The sequence below is a fragment of the Schistocerca serialis genome, chromosome 2 (assembly GCF_023864345.2).
Source record: "Schistocerca serialis cubense isolate TAMUIC-IGC-003099 chromosome 2, iqSchSeri2.2, whole genome shotgun sequence".
In the NCBI taxonomy this organism is placed as follows: domain Eukaryota; kingdom Metazoa; phylum Arthropoda; class Insecta; order Orthoptera; family Acrididae; genus Schistocerca; species Schistocerca serialis.
In genome coordinates this window covers 507,392,333-507,411,943 of record NC_064639.1, presented here as the reverse complement: position 1 = coordinate 507,411,943, position 19,611 = coordinate 507,392,333, and the positions used below count along the sequence as shown (strand labels likewise).

The 19,611-nt window shown below is 41.3% G+C and overlaps 1 protein-coding gene across 1 annotated transcript in view; it reads right to left on the bottom strand.

The window, feature by feature from the left end:
* The window catches only part of LOC126457474 (uncharacterized), a 402,668-nt gene extending 389,850 nt beyond the window's left edge, over window positions 1-12,818 (bottom strand). Inside the window, exon 1 of the mRNA XM_050093768.1 lies at window positions 12,631-12,818. Coding sequence (XP_049949725.1) covers window positions 12,631-12,715 — 85 coding nt within the window. The 5' untranslated portion in view covers window positions 12,716-12,818. The remainder of the gene's footprint in view (window positions 1-12,630) is intronic.
* Window positions 12,819-19,611: the final 6,793 nt, after the last annotated feature.

The window sequence follows — 19,611 nt, the reverse complement described above, 5'->3', positions numbered from 1 at the left end:
ATGACTGACACCCCAATTCGTGTGTGGAACTCCCTCTCTTATTTCACGACAACACAAACCGATCTGCCCTTTTTTTAACTTTTTGGGGTCTTGTGTTGCGTTGTTGAAACATAACATCACGGACAACTCAAATATAAGACACAGCCACCGGCATTAAAGTGTCAAGAATGCAATGCCTGCTGTGAAAAAAGCCGGCCATGCGAACCACAGGTCATCGTGTGGCGTACCCAATGCCACGTGACGCCATCACGCCAATTGCTGATCCCATGAGAAACAGACGAGAGCAGTCTGGCAGTGTTCGTTCCCCGAGTTCCCACACATGGACACGCCGATCGCGAAGGTGTACTCAGGAATGGTGCTCCTCTGAAACAACGAAATGGTGCCACAGCAGTGTGGTCGCACTATTGTCGGCGGGCTTTTCACTTTTGCCGCATCAAGAACAGCCACAACAACGGCCGCCGTGATGACAGTCCGCACTGTTCCAGACATCACCACACTGCCCTTGCGGATAGTTGTCTTGCTGCAAACAAGTCCACCCCCTGACTCAGGTCACGCGACGCAAACAATATTTACAATGCAACAGACCCACAGGAAGCGTATTCCTTTGTGTTTTTATTTTTTTCTTTAGTACTAATTAAGTCAAAACAACTGTATTTTCCTCGTTAACAGAGCTGACTTTTTCACCGTTGAAAATGTTATTTGATAAATACTGTTTCGCCGGCCGGAGTGGCCGAGCGGTTCTAGGCGCTACTGTCCGGAACCGCGCGATCGCTACGGTCGCAGGTTCGAATCCTGCCTTGGGCATGGATGTGTGTGATGTCCTTAGGTTAGTTAGGTTTAAGTAGTTCTTCGTTCTAGGGGACTGATGACCTCAGAAGCTAAGTCCCATAGTGCTCAGAGCCATTTGAACCAATACTGTTTCGTCAATTTCCATTACTTGTTACCAGTCCAGGTATTTTAAATCCCACAGCATTTTTCCCTTTCATGTATCTGGTCTCTTTTGTGGAAGAACACCCCATGGGAAAGAGTATCTCAGTCGTCATGGAACATTTGTAACGTGACACGAAAACAAAGCAAACAAGAAAATACAGACTGAGATGGCGCCAAAGCATGAAATCCACTACTGTAACACGAGTGAGCGCGGCTAGAACATATGTAACTAGACGGACCACGTTCTCGTCATCAGGGTCAAAACTTTCGTCCTGAGAAACAAAGACGTTGATGTTCATTCCGTCTCATCTCTTCTCCCCCTCCCCCCTCACAACTCCCTGTTTACAGCCTGTGTGAATACTGCCGTTTGAAACGCACCGTGGAATGTTTTAACGTTCATAATTTTTATTTTGGCTGGAGCCACAGTCATGATAAATTTTTTGAATGATGCTCCCGCCATTTGACTGTGATACTTTTTATTTTATTGTTATACGTTCCAAATTTCAACCTTAGGCCATTTTAAAGTACAAAAACTTATTTGTAAGTCAAAAGACATCAGACTGGTATGAAATACAAGTCCTTGTCGAAAAAGTATATCCGCAAATGAAGGCCAGATTCGTCAATAATGAAAATGAGAACATCTCTGAAACGGCTAAATACAGGGTGATTCAAAAAGAATACCACAACTTTAGGAATTTAAAACTCTGCAACGACAAAAGGCAGAGCTAAGCACTATCTGTCGGCGAATTAAGGGAGCTATAAAGTTTCATTTAGTTGTACATTTGTTCGCCATTTCAGCCAATAAAGTTTTTGGTCCCTTTTTCTTCGAAGGTGCTACTGTAACTGGACTACAGTATCTGGAGATGTTAGAGAATTGGCTGTTCCCTCAGCTCGAACAAGAAGCACAATAATTCATATTTCAGCAGGATGGAGCGCCACCACATTGGCACTTATCTGTCCGTAACTACCTGAACGTCAACTACTCGAGGCGATGGATCGGCCGCCAGGCAGCCCGTGGCAGAGCACGTCATCACTGGCCTCCAAGAAGCCCTGATCTTACCCCCAGCGATTTTTTCTTATGGGGGTATGTTAAGGATATGGTGTTTCGGCCACCTCTCCCAGCCACCATTGATGATTTGAAACGAGAAATAACAGCAGCTATCCAAACTGTTACGCCTGATATGCTACAGAGAGTGTGGAACGAGTTGGAGTATCGGGTTGATATTGCTCGTGTGTCTGGAGGGGGCCATATTGAACAACTCTGAACTTGTTTTTGAGTGAAAAAAAAACTTTTTAAATACTCTTTGTAATGATGTATAACAAGGTTATGTTTCTTTCATTAAATACACATTTTTAAAGTTGTGGTATTCTTTTTGAATCACCCTGTATATTGCAGACTTTTATTTCTGGACCCTGCAGCACAGCTGTTATATGAAACTACTAATCAGTGCACAGGTATGCGTCACATGACTGTGTCTGAGTAACAACTACTGTTCGCCGTTTGCGAAACGCTAACTGTAAGTTTTTCCACATTGGAGAAGAGTCGGGAATCACTGGGAGCCACACAAACGCTTAAAAGTGGCACCTCAACAATTCATGTTTGAAATACGTCAAGAGTTCTCAATTTTCGCACAAGTGTATGGACGAATAGTACTGCTACAGTCGTAAGTCTACGGCTGGTCTAATAAGAGTTTTCCATTCATGTCGCTTGTCAAAACAAAAAAACAAAACAAAAAAATGGTTCAAATGGCTCTGAGCACTATGGGACTTAACTTCTGAGGTCATCAGTCCCCTAGAACTTAGAACTACTTAAACCTAACTAACCTAAGGAGATCACACACATCCATGCCCGAGGCAGGATTCGAACCTGGGACCGTAGCGGTCGCGCGGTTCCAGACTGTAGCGCCTAGAACCGCTCGGCCACCCCGGCCGGCGTCGCTTGTCAGCTATCGTGTTCACACCAGCATAACTGCTGTGTCAACGATCTACCTCATATACTCATTTCTAGACCTGTCGCTGCAACTCTTTCCCTCCACATCTTCAGCTACGACTTGCTGCAACGACTCATGTCGTATTGTGTGCCCGACCATTCTCTCTCTTCGCTTCAATGTATCCTTAATTCAGGTGTTTATTTTTTTTTCCTCGCTGTAAGATCAAGGATGTCTTCTCACTTGATCAGACCTTACGATCTTTTAACGGTCGCATTTCAAAGCTTTTTAATCGTTTCATTACTGCTTTCCGCACTGTCCATGTTTCGTGCTCACATACGCTACCTGACCAAAAGTATCCGGACACGTATGCTTGGGCATTGATAAGGGATGTGTCCGCCCTTCGCCTTTATGATGGCTTCAACGCTGCTGGCGACGCTTTCAAAGAGGTGGCCGAATGTCTGTGGAGGAATGGCAGCTCATTCTTCCTCAAGAGCCAGAAGAAAAGGTAGTGATGGTGGACTCTAGGGTCTGGAACAAAGTCTACGTCTTAGTGGGTTCAGGCCGCGGATCTGGGCAGGCCAGTTAATTTCGTGGATGTTATTGTCCACAAACCATTGCCTCATAATACTGCTTTAAAACAGGCTAAATTATCATGATGATACTACCAATAATCGTTCGGACTGTTACTCTAGTGTGCGCAAAACACAATGATGTAAAATGTTTCCAAATTCTCCCACACTAAGAGTTTTCTTAAGCGCAATAAGGGGAACACGAAATAAACATCCCCATATCCTAACAGCACCTCCTCCATAGTTTACTGTTGGCACTACACATGATGGCAGGTAACGTTCTCCAGGCATTCGCCAAACTGAAACTCTTCCATCGGTTTGCCACTCGGTAATGGTGTGATTCGTCACTCCAAGTCACTCGTCTCCAGCCATTCACGGTCCAGTGGCGTCCCTCTTTACACGACCTCAGCGTCGCTTAGTAATGTGTCGCTTACGAGCAGCTGCTCGACCACCGTACCCCATTCTTTATAACACCCTGCATGAAGTCAGCGTGCCAGCAGGGCTGCTGGCAGCACTCTGGAACTCATGAGTGATTCCTCCCACAGATTTCATGCGATTTTCTACAACCACTCGCCTTAAAGATCAAAGGTCTCTGTCCGTCAGTACAGTAAGTCTGCACGGTCTTGGTTTAGTTGTGGTTGTTCCTTCGGGTTTCCACTGCACGTTCACATCACCAACAGTCAACTTGGGACAGCTTTAGAATGGTTGAAATGATCCTAATGAATTTGTTACTCGGATGACATCAGATGACTAGTCCACGTTCGAAGCCACAGAACTCTCCTGTCAGTCCCATTCGCCGTTACTGCTCCTATGCTGACAGCACAATACTCCCTGCCTCCTTTTATATTGGCATGTCGTCTCTTGCGTCATTGTATCCTGATATTTTTGACCAGGTGGCGTAGATCTGTGCTCCACATACAGCTCTTATTAATGTTTTTCATGCCTGTCGGCTTACATTTTTGAATTTTAGCAGCTGTTTCTTTTAGTGGAAGCCGTTTCGCCTTGTGAAATACACTGAAGAGCCGAAAAAACTGGTACACCTGCCTAATATCGTGTATGGCCCCCGCGAGCACGCAGAAGTACCGCAGCACAACGTGGCATGGACTCGACTAAAGTCTGAAGTAGTGCTAGAGGGAATTGATACCATGAGTCCTGCACAGCTGTCCATAAATCCGTAAGAGTATGGGGGGGGGGGGGGGGGGGGGTGAAGATCTCTTCTGAGCAGCATGTTACAAGGCATCCCAGATATTCTCAATAATGTTCATGTCTGGGGAGTTTGGTGGCCAGCGACAGTGTTTAAACTCAGAAGAGTGTTCCTGGAGCCACTCTGTAGCAATTCTGGACGTGTGGGTGTCGCACTGTCACCCTGCTGGAATTGCCCAAGTCCGTCGGAATACACAGCGCGCGGGCTATTCGCGCGGTCTTAGGTGTCTTGTCACGTCACGATTCGCGCGGCTCCCCCCCCCCCCCCCCCCCCCCCCCGATCGAGCGCTCCCTCGGGCATGGGTGTGTGTGTTGTCCTTAGCTTAAGTTAGATTAATTAGTGTGTAAGTATAGGGACTGATGGATGACATCAGCAGTTTGGTCCCACAGAACCTAACCACAAATTTCCAAATTTTCGGAATACACAATGGACATGAATGGAGGTGATCAGACAGGATGCTCACGTACGTGTCACCTGTCAGAGTCATATCTAGACCATCAGGAATCGCATATCACTCCAACTGCACACGCCCCACACCATTACAGAGCCTCCACCAGTTTGAACAGTCCCCTGCTGACACGCAGGGTTCATGGATTCATGAGGTTGTCTCCATACCCGTACACGTCCATCCGCTCGATACGATTTGAAACGAACGAGACTCGTCTGACCAGGCAGCATGTTTCTAGTCATGGTGTTGACGGGACCAGGCGAGGCGAGGCGTAAGGCTTTGTGTCGTGCAGTCATCAAGGGTACACGAGTGGGCCTTCGTCTCCGAAAGCCCATGTCGATAATGTTTCGTTGAATGGTTCCCACGCTAACACTTGTTGATGGCACAACAATACATATCTGTAGCAATTTGAGGGTTACACTTCCGTCACGTTGAACGATTGTCTTCAGTCGTCGTTGGTCCTGTTCTTGCAGGATCTTTTTCGGCCGCAGTGATGTCGGATATTTTATGTTTTACCGGATTCCTGATAATCACGGTGCACTCGTGAAACGGTCGTCAGGGAAAATTTCCACTTCATCTCTACCTTGGAGATTCTGCGCCCCATCGCTCGTGCGGCGACTATAACACTATGTTCAAACTCACTTAAATCTTAATAATGTGCCATTGCAGCAGCAGTAACCGATCTAACAACAGCGCCAGACACTTGTCTTATATAGGCGTTTCCCACTGCAGCACCGTATTCTGCCTGTTTACATATCTCTGCACTTGAATACACATTCCTATATCAGTTTCTTTGGCGCTTCAGTGTACTTTCTGTCCTGTCTTTCTTGCATCTTACTTCTTCAGCTCTTCCGAAATACCAAATTTGTCCACTTCTTCACGAGTATCAGCAGTAAAACCACATCAGAACTCAACATGACACAGACATTAGTTCTGGACTGCTTTTGATACCCATTTTAATGTTTCGGTATGCAGTGCCGGTTTTACCGTTATGCCTCGTTCCGCGAGATGGCCTCATTAAGCCAGAACCATAAAACATTTGGGGCTTTTTACAGGTTTCATCTTGCGAGATGGTGCAGTGTTTAAGGTACCGGACTCTCAGTTGGCCGGGCGGAGCTGAACTTCCGATTCGGTCATTAGGATCTGGTTTCCCATGGATTCCTTAAACGATGAAGGTGAATGCTGGGAGAACTACAGCGATGAACTAAACAAAAAACTTAAAAAATCAGTATTACAATATTTGGCATATGTGTGTGTATCGTGGTGGTTTGATTTCCGTTCGTACCAGAATTGCAAACATACCAAGCTCAGGTCGTGAAGAACCTAATGTGGTTGTTCGACATCGATCGGCACATTTCTTTGCTGCTATGTAAGGATAATTACAGGCAGAAAAAGAAAAGACACTCAGTACGGTAACGCTGTTTTTCATTTCTGATATTGTTCCGTTAGCATTTCGTATCTGAGGATGGTTATATCTATTACATGTACAGTGTGATAATTATTGAACTACACGGGAGAAAACGTAAATCAGATACAAACTACGGTGTGCACACACTTTATTCAACAAGTAAACGTCACTGCAGATATTCGGATTTTGGGTATGACATGTTCGAGGTGCCTGCCAGCACTGGCGATTATGTGTCGCAGACGAGTAACGAAATTCTGCATGACCCGCTGAAGTGTCGGAACATCTGTGCTGTCGGTGACCTCCTGAATAGCTGTTTCCAGCTCAGAAATGGTTGTGGGGTTATTGCTGTACGCCTTGTCTTTAATACAGCCGCACAAAAAGAAGTCGCATGTGTTCAGATCCGGAGATATGGCGGCCAATCGAGGCCCCTGCCAGTGGTCTCTAGGTACCCCAGAGCCAGAATGCGGACCCTAAAGTGTTCCTCCAGGACATCAAACTCTCTTCTGCTTTAGTGAGATCGAACTCCGTCTTGCATGAACCACATCTTGATATCAGCGTCACTTTGGAGAACGGGGATGACATCATCTTCTAAAATCTTCACGTACCATTCGGTAGTCACCGTGCCATCAAGGAATTGCGGATTCTCAGTCCCCTAAATCGGCCAATTTTGCTTATTGACGCACACATTCAAATGAAAGAGAACTTCGTCGCTAATGTACATGCGCATACTAATTCCCATCATGCCCCGCGGCCAACCGTTTAGTTTGAACGTCCTAACGCAAGCCGTTCAGAAGTTATGACGATTTTATTTCATATAGTTCAATAACTGTCACCCTCTATTTGCATATTACAAAGAGAATATGGCCTACTGCGGAGTTTTAGATACCAGTATGAATATTAATTAAATATGAATGAAGAGAAATGTAGTTTTTTCACGAAAGTTGAGACAGAAGATTCATTAGCATTTTCTAAACGACACATCGTGCCCTAACAAGGAGCCGAAGAAATGTAGCAGCATTTTTAATTAGCAGTAATAAATCTTATTAATATGCGTCTTATGTTCATAATATCGTTTACATCGAGATGACAAGAAGTCCAGCCCACGGATAGCACAAGTTTTACTCTAACGACACTTAACATTTTGAAAAAACTTCCTATGCTAACTTCATACTAAACTGTCAACTTCAATGAAGAACTGAAAAAGCATGACAAAAGCAGTTTCAAAGACGAGGAATCATAGACTCTACATACATAAATGTCGAGGGGAAGGTGAGCTGTGGACTGTGTTTTATTGGTGGAACACACAGAAAATGAAACAATCTAAAGAGACTGTAGTCTTCTAGTCTTCTGTAGTCCGCCGCTTCGAGAGTACTGCTGCACGGTAAGGGATCCTTACCAGATAGGATTGACGGAGGACATCGAAAAAATCCAAAGAAGGGCAGCTCGTTTTTTACTATCGCGAAATAGTGAAGAGAGTGTCGCCGATACATACTCGAGTTGGGGTGGCAATCTTTACAACAAAGCCATTTTCTTACTTTTGAATGCATTATGGGAACAGCAGTGATCAATGTCTTGTAAATAATTACTATTAAAAACAGTCTTGATCACAATTTATTTTACAAGGTGACCGGTTTCGACTACTACTGTGGTCATCTTCAGACCATTGAGTAGGAACCCCTTTCTGTTGTGATTCTCCAACAGAAAGGGGTTCCTACTCAATGGTCTGAAGATGACCACAGTAGTGGTCGAAACCGGTCTCCTTGTAAAATAAATTGTGATCAAGACTGTTTTTAATAGTAATTAATAAAGCCATTTTCGTTGTGGCGAGATCGTTTCGCGAAATGTCAGTCACCAACTTTCTCCTTCGAATGCGAAAATATTTTGTTGACACCTACCTACACAACTTGAAATGATCATCGTAATACAATAAGAGAAATCAGAGCTCGCACGGGGAAACTGAAGAGTTCGTTTTTCCTGCTTGCTATTCGAGAGTGGAACGGTATAGAAATAGTCTGAAGCCTGAAAGTGTTTAGATAAACTCTCTTAGGGACACCTAAATGAACTGCTGAGTAGTCATGTATATGTAGATAATACGGTACCAAAATATACCCTCCCATCGCGACCGTTCATCACTGTGTATATCCTGGTTCCACACAGGTCTCGTAATTTATGCAGTGTACCCTGTACGAGCTGAAACGTCACACTAGGGCAAACCTATTTCTAGAAGACCGATAGCACTGCTTATTAATACTCAATTGCTGATATTTCGATAACGAATACAGCACTGCCTTGCCCTTATCAACTTCGTTTGACAGCTCTTCATTGCCGTAAAACTGAATTTTCTGGCCTTCCCATCAGTCATGGTCATGGTTAATGGTACGCCATCTCTCGACGATCTCAATCATTTACTGCTGGCATATCGTTCAACATATTCTCGAAGTTTTTATTCATTCGGGGCATTTCTCTGAGTTTCTGAACTGCAATTTTACATCCCGCTTCGCGCATTCCTCTATAATAAATAGTGTGCTATAGAAGTCTGTTTTGCATGAACACTCGTTTTGTGGACACGTTTAACTCCGTAGTCTCGTACAAATGAAATGATATCACCAGTTTCATTCACGAGTGACCTTCAATGATCGATCCATTTACTTACTACGTGCCTTGTCAATACCAAGTATTTATGAGACTACAGGAATTTAATCCCGCATTAACAACCCGTGACATGATCCCACATTCGCAAATCCTTGCTGCATTTGCCTGCAAGTGCTCGACGTTTAGTACAATCGTACACACTATAATGAAGAGTCAGGGTGAAGCAGATATGATTTCATTTTTGCAGAAAATGAATGGATGGTCAGGTAGTCAGGATCCGATTTTAGCAATGAAGTAAGATGTAATATGTTACTAGCGGTGGAGCCCGAACCCCTACTGGGGAAGGACAGTTAAAGAAATCGTCCGTGTCTTTCAAAGAATCGTCCCAGCATTTAACTTCAGCGATGGTGGGAAACCGTGGGAAACCTAAATCGTTCTACATCTACATCTATACTCTGCATACCACCGTGGGGTACATGGCGGAGGGTACGTCCCACTGTACCACTTATTAGGATTTCTTCCTGTTCCTCTCACCTATGGAGCGTGGGAAGAATGGGCCTCTGTGCGTGCACTGATTATTATAAGCTTATCCTCACTATCCCTATGTGAGCGATACTTAGGGAGTTGTAGTATATCCCTAGAGCAGTGGTTCCCAACAGGTGATCCGCAGACCCCAGGGGTCCGCGAGCTATGCCAGAGGCGTCCGCAAGATGCTATAAGAATGAAAAATATATTAAATAATTTCGTATGATAACAGATTTTTTTGTTTTGGCCGCTTCCTGCATGAGCAGAGCTTTAGCGAAAGCTAACTTCTGCGTCAAAAAATGGCTCTTAGCACTATGGGACTTAACATCTGAGGTCATCAGCCTCCTAGAACTTAGAACTACTTAAACCTAACTAACCTAAAGACATCAAACACATCCATGCCCGAGGCAGGATTCGAACCTGCGACCGTAGCTGTCGGCGGTTCCAGACTGTAGCGCCTAAAACCGCTCGGCCACCCCGGCCGGCACTTCTGCGTCTAGCGTCAACTGACACTAGCACACTCTAGCGCAAAACTAGAATTAGATAGAAGCAAATAGTTAATAACAATGATGGCTAAACTGAAAAACTTTTAAGATCAATATTTTTTTCAATAATGAATATGTCAATGTTTTTTCTAAGTACCAAAAATAGAAAAGGTATAAAAAGACTCTTCATTTGGTTTTTTTAGGTACTTGATACTGTGATATGACAAGGTACCAATCATGCTCGATGACGGGGTCCTCGAGAAAAATCTGTTGGGAACCCCTGCCCTAGAATAACCATTTAAAGCTGGTTCTTGAAACTTTGTTAATAGGCTTTCTCGAGATAGTTTACGTCTGTCTTCAAAAGCTGGTTCTTGTCTGTCTTCAAGAGTCTGCCAGTTCAGTTCCTTCAATATCTCTATGATACTCTCCTACTGATTAAACAAACCAGTGACCATTCGTGCTGCCCTTCTCTGTATACGTCCAATATGCCGCATTGGTCCTATCTGATACGGATCTCACACATTTGAGCAATATTCTAGAACCAATAGCACGAGTGATTTGTAAGCAATCTTTTTTATAGACGGATAGCACTTTCACAGTATTGTACCAATAAACAGATCTATACCACCTGTTTTACCCACGACTGAACCTATGTGATCATTCCATTTCATATCCCTACAGTTACACCCACGTATTTGAACGAGTTGGCCAATTCCAACAGTGGCTCATTCATGCTGTCATAAGATACCGTGTTTTTTTCGTTTTGTTAAGTGCGAAATTTTACATTTCTGAACATTTAGAGCAAATTATCAATCTCTGCAACACGCTGAAATCTTATCAAGATCTGACTGAATATTTATGCAGTTTATCTCAGATAGTATTTCGTTACAGACAACTGCATCATCTGCAAAAAGCCTTATTTTACTATTAATATTGTCCGCAAGGTCATTAATACACAACATGAACATCAAGGGTCCCAATACACTTCAGTATAACTTACTTTGGGTGTGTTACCCAAGTAAGTTATACATCTGACGATGACTCTCCATTCAAGAAAATATGCCTGCCCCCCCTCCCACACACACACACACACACACACACACACACACACACACACACACACACACACACACACACCAGAGAAAGTCCTCAATCCTGTCACAAATTTCATTTGATACCCCATATGATCGAACTTTTGACAATAAGCTAGGTGTGGTACTGAGTCAAATGCTTTTCGGAAATCAAGCCACATTTCATCTACCTGATTGCCTTGATCCAAGGCTTTCAGTACGTCATGTAAGAAGAGGGCGAGTTGGATTTCACATGATGATGATTTCGAACTCCACGCTAGTTGTCTCATTCGACAGGAGCTGGACACTAACTTTGGTGCCACTAACAGCCTTTACATACGACCAGAATTTCTGCGTGTTCTGCGAAGGATCGCTTGACACAATGTTCTACTACGGTAGTCATCGAATGGGTGACAGCCGTACGCGTTTCATTCAGCATCTCTTCATCTGTAGCCCTACACTTTGTTTTACACCTATTATGCCGTAATCTCCATTTATTTAGAAGTTTCCGAATTCGAATCCGGTGCCTTTACTACTAAAGGATTTGTTACTAAAAAAAAAATAAAGTGGAAGTATCAGATTGATAACAACACCATGCGACCGTAGTGAAGTCGTCACCTGCATAAACAATATGAAAAATAAGACAGCTGTAGTTCCCACATTTTCTGAGACTGACCTATTTAGCTTCTTTTCTTTATCAGTGCTTCCTCTTGTTTCATTTGCTGGTTCTTTTTCGACTGTTACCAAACAGCGTATATTATATACGCTGTTCGCAGTTTCATAAGTATGTTCATCGCTAAGTGCATTGTATACGTCGCGAAGTACACAAACGGCAACAGTTAGGTGTCTGTTAACATCCCCAAAAATAATGGAAGGAGTAATGTTATTACTATGCTATGTATCGTACGATGAAACTTCGCTCGGTCTTTTTCCAGTTTATTTAATGCAGGTTTCAACGTACGAAGATCTTTCCTTGTTCATCCAGCAACGAGTATGACAGACAACGTACCTCAAAGACAACTGGTGATTACACACTGATTAGCAAGAAAATATTTCGCCACTCAACTGAAATAATTTTAGGCCTGAAACACATTTGGCGGCGAACTTAAATATCATCAACCTTTTATTGTACTTTGCATATATATTATGAAATTACCGAAGCACCATTGTATTTTAAGTTCAGAGAAGCGGCAACCGAGAAGGCAAAAACTTTGAGCTGATTGGAGGTATCTCACAAAACGCATGAACTCCAGAGAAAATTTGTGTTTTCAATTTTTCAAGTTGTTTACGCGGATCAACGTGACTTTTAATTTGATTCCTGTTTTTCAGGGAAAAAGCCCTTCCCCTTGTCTTTTATTTAGGAAAGGCTTACATTAATAGTGAAATCCAGCAGTTTATTCAATAGTTTCAAGTAAAATATAAGGGAGTTCTTCGACGTATACTACTGCATAAAGCGAACTTAACTCACCTGTCCTATTTTCCAGCGTCAGTGTCACGAAGCATGCAACCAATATCAGTAGGCTTAATGAAACACTATTTCGGACAAAGCCCATTTCTTATTATCATCGTAAGTGTTAAGTCTTTCCTTATTCACACCCAAATACACAAAACACACGCTCCGCACTGATGAGAGGTACGCACTCCACGCACCGCATCGTGTACCTTTAACAACTGAAGGACCGTTGCTATGGTAATTGACACTCGTACAGGCGGACCAACATTTAACTTTCACGTGAACGTTGGCAGACCTGCATTTACCATCTCGACAATCTATCGACCATCTGGCAAGGGCGAGCAAAGAGATTAGTTTACACAGTAACTAATGGGTATATGACTATAACTATATGTTTAAGTGTTTATGTAGTTTAGGCGCGCAAGTTAGTTGTATGCTGTTAAAAAAGAAAATATAAACAGTGATGGTTTGGGGGGAGGCGGAGGTTTGCACGTACTTTTTTTTTGGGAAAAATGCCTGTATGACAATATTCATGTTTCCCGTGTTTTTCCGAATAATTATATATTGGACACATTTTCTCTACCGCTTCGTAAACTCCCCTAAAACTTCACCATCCATTACATTAAAAGCTGCCAAAGCCCCAGTCGTTACGACAGTGCTGTCTCGTTTGCATTTTACGATTGTTTATTCAATCTGCTGTTAAATCGTGCAGTGACAGAGGTGAATTCGGTTACTCAGCATATCTGACAACTGCGAAATAGCCGATATTCAGTAATAAGCAATGTGTATACTTTGCCTTTTTGTTTATTATCATTCTTTTATATTCAAGAACTACAAAAATTCATTGCGAGAACCTCTGTATCGGAATTGATAGCTGAACATATATTGGCTGTAACGTGCAACTGCCCCAATTTACAAACTGCATCGGCATAGGCAGTAAACTAGACAAAACTTGTGTGAATTAAACTAGACAAAACTTGTGTGAATTAAATGACGTTTCATATGCATTTATCAACGACACTGGTTTCATCAGTCAGGAAAACCCTGGTTTAGACGGTTTCTTATTACAGGTGCACAAGAAACTCAATTGAGTGGCGCCAGGCCACAACATATCAGCCCTTAGTACCAATTTAGTTAAGTTTTGTCAATACAAGTGCCTCAGATTGAAAATCCGTATAACATAAAAAATAAAGGCAATATTAACGAAAAAACGACACAGTTCACTATCTGCAAATCTCTTCTACATACGTAGTGAGGTTCCACAAATATCTTGGTAGTCATCAATTCCCATTTACTTGTGGGATTCTGTCTACTACTTTAATGGTTCCTGCAATTTATGTAAGTATTTTGTGTACATGAATATAGCAAATTGCAATGTGAAACAGATTCCTTGTTACACAATGGACCAACACATCAACAATCAACTAAACTGATATTTTTTGTTTGTAAGCTGGCCGTTAACGTTGTTGCATCATAAAGGAACCTGTATACCTTCCTAGCTAGTTGATATGCCATGTGTAGGCCTATTAATTAATGGTTATTAGATGATCATTTTCTCATATTTTGATTTGTAGACATGGCCTACATTCTTCTACAAGTGTACAAGTCTCGCTATCAGGCCAAAGCAGCTACAGTAGGCTTTACGCAAGGCAAGATCTTTCAGTTCAGAATAGCTCAATTTATCCTTTGTGTGTGCTGATTCCAATAGAACTGTTAGCATTCGTGTGACGAGTGCTTTCTAAATTCAACATAATGTTTCAAGCTACTGTAAAAATACCTTAGTTTGTTCATTGTCTGTATTTTTAACATGAACAAGCAGCAGCATATGAAACACAAATATAAACAAAGGTTTCTCTCTATAGCCTAAATGAAGTGGAGCAATCAGTGGCTGTTTCGTGTTGCAGTTTGCATATTTTTGTACCTGGACAATAAAGTTTTTTCCTTCTGTGGGCAAAATCCAGGAATGTCAATTACTCATATATTGTTTTAACTGAAGAATGAAGTTGCATGTGAAAAGTTAATGCAATTAAGCAAACTTATATGTTTTCTCATGAAAAAATAAGTACAAAATGACCAGACAGAGGAACAAAACAATATGCAGAGAGCTCCTGCTACATATGCTTCTAGGAAATATCATTGTTTGGCAGTAGGTATGCAGTGAATAAGCATAATTTTCCTGATATCTTACACAGGTTCTGCTACTTACTTTAAGCAATTCAGTTGAATGCAGCCTTTTCTGGGCTAGTATTGGGCACTGAACATATTCAGTGTCATCTACTTCATACAGCCAAACTACATAGTCTTGTACATTTACCTTTAGAATATAGTGTTGTATATAAGCAAATATATCTTCTGTAATTTCATTTCATATATTGTAATTTTGTGCACCCCTACGTGTTGTATATTGTCAAGTAAAATCTTGACGCAGTGTCTCCCATATTACAGTATTGATCAGTATGTGAGATAATGTGTGTTTGTTGATTCATCTTGGAACAGACACACTTAGAATTTTGAGAGTAAGTTTTTGTATGTAACTGTTTGTCTTTCCTGTAGTATCTACATTTGACAGTGTTGATATTTCGGAGATCCTTTCATGCTACTAAACAAACCTCTGATGAAATATGCAGCTTCAACTCTCCTGTACATCTAAATTGGCAAAATGGCAAACAATATTTTTAAGTATGATTAACTTAAATGAACAAAATAATTATTTCATAATGTAACTATTCAGTGCTGTAATTATGCAATACTTTAGAATAAAGAAGCAACTATATTCTGATCGGTGTAAACTTATCGCAGACACTTGCAGTAGACGGGGCATGCAACTAGTCATGTAACGCTATTTAGTAAACATCTCTCTGGCAACACTTCAGTGTTGTGACATGTCTATAGACAACTATTGTTGTCCCCTGCAGCAGTTTGGGCTTCACATTTGAAAGCTGGCAACAGTGCTGCCAGCCATCCAGGATCTTCTTACACTGATTCAGCTGTAGTACAAGAACTACCATTAACTCAAGCCCAAACAAATAATAGTGTACAGACTTGATTTCTTAGACAGATCTTACCTGTTTTGTTTGATGATGATTATATTGATTGTAGGCTACTAAACAACAAGATGATTAGCACCCTTGCAGAATATGAATACATGCAAGCCCCAAACTGAACAAAATCTTTCCTCACAAGCAGTATTACTATGATTATGTGCCTTGATCACAAATTAACAATTGCTTAGACAATGAATGGCATTGGCAGTGTTTGGAAAGGATAGGAGACCTGCCCCTCTAGGGCAGACATGATTCCTCCCCATCCTCTCCCCCCTCAATGCCAGACTTGTCAAACTGCCTGTCTTGTTGATGGTGACAGAACATTCTTTCTGGAGACAGCACATTTTTGCACAGTTTCAATCCATGCTTCTGAATTGCTCTGGCTGAATAGTGTGCAAGGAAGTTTCAAACAGCTGGCTTCCATAGTGTCACTTCCTCGAATCCCACAGTCACTGTGGCCCCATAAAATAATGAACAGTGTATTATTGTAACCTTATAAGCAGCTGAGATGTAGGCATCAAATTAACTTTTTCAAATACAGCTCTGTATTTTTTCATTCCAGAGCAGTAGTTCTAGAAGGGTTATGATGCTCTTTATGTATTCTCCACAAGTTAGTACATTATTAGCTAATTCTTCATTATAGAATTGTAGATCTGGAAACATTTACACATCAATAGTGCTGTGGCACTAAATATTTTACAAGTAGCATAGATTAAATTAATTTTAGCATGTCTCATTATGCCTGATTTATGCAGACTTTGTTCTTATGTGCTCCTTTCACATCTTTGTCAGGACAATACACAATTAATTAGGTACGTCCTATAAAACTTTCCTTTTTCTACTTTGAGATTTCTGTAGTTTTTGCCCCTCACCATTATAATAATATTTGTGGTACCACATTAAATGCCTGTGCAGATTAGACGTGCCTTCTCCTGTGGCATAATATTGCTCACACAAGCTGCATATCGCTTGCCTTCTGTGCTCTATTCTTTTAAAAACATCATCCTATCTCAGTTTTAACATATCTAAAAAAAAAAAAAAAAAAAAAAAAAATCGGTTACAAATGTCATAATATTCTCAGATAAAGCAGTTTTGCAAGAAGAATCTGTGAGACTGTTTAAACTTCAATGTACTTGCTTCTCTGTGTGACACGTCAGGTGTGTCAGAATACTCAGTGCCAATGTCTGATTTCTGTCTTTCACCAGATGACTGACTTGTTTGTTTTCTCACTGCCTCCTATAATAACATTGTACATAAACAGAGGGTGTGCACCAGAGGGAGGCTTTAATGTAATCACAAGATAACTAGCTCTAGACTTCAGATGACTCCCTATTCCTTTTGCTCCTACTGCTCATTGGCTACTGAGGAACTTCAACTTTTCACAGTGAAATGAGTCCATTGATCAGCTATAGCATGTCTTAATGCTGTCTCAGATAGGGAGCTCTCCCAACATTCCCTCATATCACAGGCAAATTCAAAGAGGGTGACAGCTGACAATCGGGAATGTGAAGAGCTATTCAGTTTATTACAATGTGAAACGCTTTTCACATATCAACAGTTTATTAAGAACACCTGACTTTGTAAATGTTTAGGAGAGCAAGGAATGTCATCTGTCTGGGCCTTGCTTGTGGGAGAGAGCAAACCCTCCAAAGACTGACAATATCTGCCCTACTGCTTCGAGAAGTTGAGGCAGTTCCAGTGTTCTCTTTCATTGTTGTGAAGCTAATGTTATGTATGATGGTAAAGGAAGGAAGGAATATCAGGAATTAATGTCTCATTGACTGGGAATGGAAATTGGCTGTGTTCTTTCAAAAGAGCCGTCCTGACACTTGCCGTAAAAGATCCTGGGAAATCACAGAAAACCTAAATCTGGATGGTCAAATGTTTGTCCGAATACTAGTACACTCTCTCACTACTGACAAATGGTAATGAACAGTTTGAGAGAATAACAACCAAACTATGTGGTTGGGAGGACTAATTAACAAATCATCTCAGTTGTTCTTTTGTAGAGGAACAAAACTGTTGTTATAAAGCTAAAGTGAAACACCTTTGTGGATGGTTTCTTACAAAATCTGGTTGACCAGTGGCCTTGCAATGTATTAGAATCTCCCAGACTTTTGGTGCTCCTCTCATTGTTATCAAAATTAAAGGTTTGTATATTTCCCCATTACTGCGTCTAAAAGCTAGGGTTTCTAACAACAATAAGAATTTGTATGGGACAAGTGAGTCCAGTGTGCATGAAAAATTGCTTTTCAAGAGATTTAAGTATGGGGTAAATGCAAGCGTAACTGTGTGCATCTCTAAAGGCACTTTCAACTGTAAAAATCCATATAAAATGTAATTACATGAATAATAGTGTTAAGACTGTAAATAATGGGATGGCTGACTAACAGCAACAACAACAACAACAATAATAATAACAAACAGATCAGATGCCAACCACTTTAAATACCTAAAAATAAAATCAAAGTCGACAACACCAAAAAAGTAAGGCAATAATATGTACCAGATAACAATATAGTGAGTGTCACATTCCAAAACCATTCGAAAGGAATGTGCAGAAAGAATGGAGGGTACAGTTAAATGGGATACATTGCCAATCTGGATGGCTAAAAATTATTGACACTTCAAACAGTAAACAACTCTTGGTATGGGAGCAAGTATGTCATATAAAAATCTGTTTTTTAGCAAATAACACACAGCTAAAATATAATAACCCTATGTCTGTTAGATCCCAGTCGCAGGGCACAATGTTGCTGACGTGCAAACATTGCTGAAAAGACTCTGCCTGTCCCTATAAAATAGGCAACACAGTGAGCAAGCAGTGGTCAAGAAAGAGCTAAAATTGGTTGGTCCCTACCACTTGATTACTGAAATGTGAATCATTAAGTTATTTTAACCAAAGTACAGTAAAGACCAATGTCATTGGCATGTTGAAGTCAGTGAGATTTAGTTTCTGCAGCTATCTAAATATGGTATTAGTGAGAATTTTGAGGATATTAGCTCAGAGATGTCTGCAAGTTCTCGCTGGCCAATTTCTTCTGGTCAGAGTGATTTAGTCATCTGAGTAAGTGAACACCACTTCAATAAAAATGATTCCTTGCAAACAAGCAAGCACACTTTTCATGTAGGGGAGCCATCTCTTTAGTGACTATGCTCCTGAAGAAAGATTTATTGTTTGCGTTAGCTTTTGTTTGATCATTTGCAAGTGTCAAGATAAAAAAGGACAACAACATGCAACAGGTATAAGCTGCACAGTGAGTTTTGGAAACAAATGTTGGAAAATTAATAACATTTTCTTTTGAGCTAATAATATATCTTGTGCCAGTGAAAATGAGATGGTCATGGTGTATGGCAAAAGACATATGGTGCCCTGTCTTCTACGAAACACTCTGAGGAACAAGTCTCATGACTAAGATTTAGAACACAAAGAACAGGATGTTGATTTTACCAAAACTCCTTATTCATGCCACAAGTCAACTACTGAAGGCCAGATTTAAACATACAACATTGTATCATGTATTTCGATCACTAATTTCCTAAAAATACAGTAATTTGAGAAGCTTTCCAATCGCCTCCCCTGTTCAGATTCGTGTGACCTAGTGGTAACCAAGTAGAAAGTAACTGTATGAATAGAGAAGTGGGGATATATAGCTAAAAGAGAAGTACTTTTATAAAAAGCCACAAATCTGACAACGCTGAATCTCGAATGCCTGCAAGTACTATATGCACATGTAGCAAGCTATATTCACTACTACATTGACCCGTTCTAATATATTTTATAATAGACAAATGTACAGCTACAATCCTTACATCACATTGTTCATATTGGGCAAAATTCCAGGTGTGTGTGTGTGTGTCTGTCTGAGGGGGACGGGCTTGTAACAAAGTAGGTGGATTCCTTCCGTCTATCACATTCTCCTCCCCCCCCCCCCCCCCCCCCCCCCAGAAA